Source organism: Drosophila elegans, unplaced genomic scaffold, assembly GCF_018152505.1.
Source record: "Drosophila elegans isolate 14027-0461.03 unplaced genomic scaffold, ASM1815250v1 contig_397, whole genome shotgun sequence".
NCBI classification, from domain to species: domain Eukaryota; kingdom Metazoa; phylum Arthropoda; class Insecta; order Diptera; family Drosophilidae; genus Drosophila; species Drosophila elegans.
This window is the reverse complement of record NW_024545782.1, coordinates 4,316,494-4,320,307: the sequence shown is the minus strand read 5'-3', so window position 1 is coordinate 4,320,307 and position 3,814 is coordinate 4,316,494. Positions and strand designations below refer to the sequence as shown.

The window sequence follows — 3,814 nt, the reverse complement described above, 5'->3', positions numbered from 1 at the left end:
GATACAAATCCATTTTCGATCGCGTTGCCCCGATACCCGGCGGCCGAGACGAGGAAAGGGGATCTGCAGACCCATGCTGGGACCCTGAAGTTGGCAGCAGACATTACACAACTACCAAAACGCTCTCGGCCCAATGTCAGTGGGCAGAAGCTGGCGGCCTGTTCGCCTCTGGCAGCTTCTGTCTGTCCAACCGCCCCTTTAGTCCTATACCCCCTTCATCGCATGCTCAGCGACCGTATTGAGCGTTAATCGTTCGACTATCATGCGATTATGGAGTCGGAAAGTGCTCAGAATGGAAGCCTCTCCGCCTTGACAGCCTCGATGTTTGGGCGCCTTTTTTCTAATTAAATTCAACTGATTAAACATTTGATTTACGACGTCGAGTGAAGACTCTTCGCGACCTCCAACAAAAACACTTCGTAATCTATATGGGTCTTAAAAGTCAAGGGTTAATTAGAGCATTTCAGTAAATTATTAGGAGTTTTAGTTACCACTGGAACTAATTAATTTACTAAGGATCTATTACTATTGGAAAGCACTCTATATAACTTAATAGTATATTCTTGAGAACTACGCACCATGAAAATAAAAGTATTAAAGTATATTATATATATCTGGAATTTCATATAACAATATGGAAAATTTCCATCTCATATCCGAGTGACTAATTTGATATACATTTTTAAATTATTATAACGTGCTTCGCTTATAGATTGACACAGTCGACCTTGAGCGTCTTCCTGAGAAACGTGATTATGTCAGTGGCCTCGTTAATACGCATCTTAGTTGGCTTTCCGGCTCCGTGACCAGCCTTCGTATAGACCCTCAGTAGAATGGGATTCAGTTGGTACTCCGAATATCGCACGGCTTCCTGGAGAGCGGCAGCAAATTTGAGGGAGTGCAAAGGACTGACACGATCGTCGTGATCGGCTGTCAGGATCAGGGTCGAAGGATACTCCTGAGTTGGGTTCAGCGGAATGTGAACATTGTGCAGGGGCGAGTATTTGAAGAGATTAGCGAAGTGTTCCCTCTCGTTGGGGTTTCCATAGTCCGAGCACCAGGCATGACCGATGGTAAACCGGTTGAATCGCAACATATCCATAACCCCAACTTGGGCGATGGCAGCTCCGAAAAGATCCGGGCGCTGGTTAATGCAGGCACCCACCAAAAGTCCACCGTTCGAGGCGCCCTGTATGGCCAGCCGATCCTTGGTGGTGTAGTTATTCTGGGTCAGGTACTCAGCGGCGGCTTGGAAATCATTGAAACAATTCTGCTTGTTGAACAGCCTGCCTCCATTGTGCCACTCTATACCGTATTCTCCGCCCCCTCTCAGATTGGGATAGGCCAAAACGCCATCGAACGTATCCATAAACATTAGACCAGTTATGCCGAACGATGGCATAAGGCTGTAGTTGAACCCGCCATATCCGTACAGCAGGCAGGGACGGGGCTCCACAGCATCCCTCTTCCTTTGAATGATAAACATAGGTATGTCGGTGTCATCGGCGCTCTTGTAGAACACCTGTTCCACACTGTAGTTGTCCCGGTTGAAGCCTTCCAAATTGAGGCTTATTTCTCGCAGTACTTTTGGCTTCTCAACGGGCTTTGTAAAGTCGTAGTGGAAAATAATGCCCGGCGTTAGAAACGACGAGAAGCTATAGAAGATCTCTGAGTACTTCTTTTTCCCTGAAATCCCATTAATTGCGCCAATATCCAGGCCAAATTGTCGAATAAGTTTTCCGGTATGCATATCTAAGGCCTGAAGGATGTGCTTTACATCGCGGCTATAGCATACCACAAGCTTGTCGTCATTGACGCACTTGGCCCACTCTAGAACATCCTTCTTATGTTCGGGTGTCAGGGTGGTCCAGTTTTCCTCGGCGGGGCTGTTAAAGTCAATCACTACCACCCGGTAGTTGGGAGCATCTTTGTTGGTGTGGAAGTACATTCGAGATCCCTCGTTGGTTATGTAGTCATAGTCAGCCTCAAATTTATCAACAATGGGCTTCATCTCTAGTTTCGAAGTGATTCCCTCCTCCGGCTTCAAGTCAGCATAGTACAGCATATTATCCCGGACCGTATGACTTATGTATAATATCAGAAATTTTCCACAGTCGGAGACATCGGTTTGGAACCGCCATTTCGGTTGCTCGGGGAATTCTGCCACCAAAGTGTCTTGATCTTGACTTTCTCCTACTCGGTGGTAATAGAGTTTTTGGTTTTCATTCTGCTTTGTCTCCGATCCATCTGTCTTGCCATCTTGATCGGAGTACCGACCATAAAAGAAGCCCTTGCTATCCTTCGTCCAGGAGAGATTTGAAAATTTCACCTTCTCCAGGGTCTCAGGAAAGTCGGTGCGCTCTTTGGCTCTACGTATGCGTATTTTATTCCAATCCGAACCACTTTCACTTAGTCCATAAGCCATGTACGCGCCATCTTCGGAGAATGTTTTCTGGCTCAGCGCAGTGGTTCCATCGGTGGATAAAGTATTAGCGTCAAGGAATACAACCTCTGGGCTGTCCAAAGTCGCCTGCTGCATCAAAACACTCTGATTCTGCAGACCCGTGTTCTTGAAATAATAATAGAAGCTTCCGTGACGCATGGGGCATCCATACTTCGGGAAATTCCACAGCTTCGTCAGTTTACTATTTATACTCTCCCATTCCTCGCATCTTTCGAGAAACGGTTGGCTTATATTGTTTTGCGCATTCACAAATCTTTGCGTTTCTGTGGAATCAGGGTCTTCGAGCCAACGATAAACGTCTCGAATCCTATAATCATGTATAATTTCCTCGGCCTTACTATCCTTCCGTGCTTCTGGATACACAATCCTGGCATTCGCTTCCTCGACTGAAGGGCGACTCAGGTCCGTGGGTAGATTAACCGAAGCTTTGGGTCGTGACATGGTTAAGTGATTGAAAGATTGCGAAAGTAGAGTCTTTTCTATGTTTTGAAAGCTGCGCTTATTTGCACATAATTTGAACAATAATTTTAGCATTTGTTTTCGAAAAAATTTTAAATTTAAATGCTACTAGAATGACAGTATATCAAAAGCCAAATTTTTTTCCAGATTTAATAATTGATCTTTAATAATGATGCAAAAAAATGACAGTATTCCAAAAACCATATTTTTTTTCAGATTCTATGTGAATGGAACTATTAAATCTATGTTATTCTTTTTCAGTTGACTTTAAACGACGATTTATTTAAGCACGTCGCTTTTTTCACTTGTGTTATAAATGTTGTAGAATTTCCTGGGTTTTCGAACATTCATCATCTGACAGGCAGTTAGGACCAACTTTCATTTTGGAGGTCTCTTTTCTTTTAATCAGCGCCATGTCGCACTAATTGCAGCAATTAATTGTCAAAAAAAAATGTTCGTGGCATGGCACGTGATGAGCAAAACTTTCGGCTCTGAACTGATGCAGGCCTGCGGATTTGTGGGAGGTAACTCAGTGGCTAGGGTAAGTCTAGTGGACTGAAGGTCCACATTAAAATATTGAAATTCCATGGATATATGTCGTGGTCGCGTCGTATCTGGCCAAAAGGGAGGACCAGACCCCTTCCACGACTTATTGACATCTCTGGGACGCTTTTCTGACTGTTGCCGTTGCTCTTATTGGTGGACTGGCTGTAAGCCTAAGCATGCTGAGCATGTCAACAAGCCGGGGCTACACACAAGCGGAGAATAAGAAAGCCAGAAGGGCGAGCGGAGGTCTGGGGGCAACAAGTCAAGAGCGCTGACAGCCAACATGAGCGCAACAGCAGCAGTAACAAGAAGTGCACTGAGAAAAACTTCGAAAAATATCGACAA

General features: G+C 44.8%; 1 protein-coding gene across 1 annotated transcript; it reads right to left on the bottom strand.

Annotated features, from left to right (window-relative positions):
• Positions 1–594: 594 nt before the first annotated feature.
• On the bottom strand, positions 595–3,046 carry LOC108135194 (prolyl endopeptidase). Its single transcript, XM_017255816.2, has one exon. The coding sequence runs from the start codon at positions 2,996–2,998 to the stop codon at positions 707–709; it is 2,292 nt and encodes a 763-aa protein (XP_017111305.1). The 5' UTR covers positions 2,999–3,046; the 3' UTR covers positions 595–706.
• Positions 3,047–3,814: the final 768 nt, after the last annotated feature.

Coding starts and splice junctions, on each gene's coding strand:
- LOC108135194 (XM_017255816.2), bottom strand. CDS start 2,998: ATGCTAAAATTATTGTTCAAATTATGTGCAAATAAGCGCAGCTTTCAA.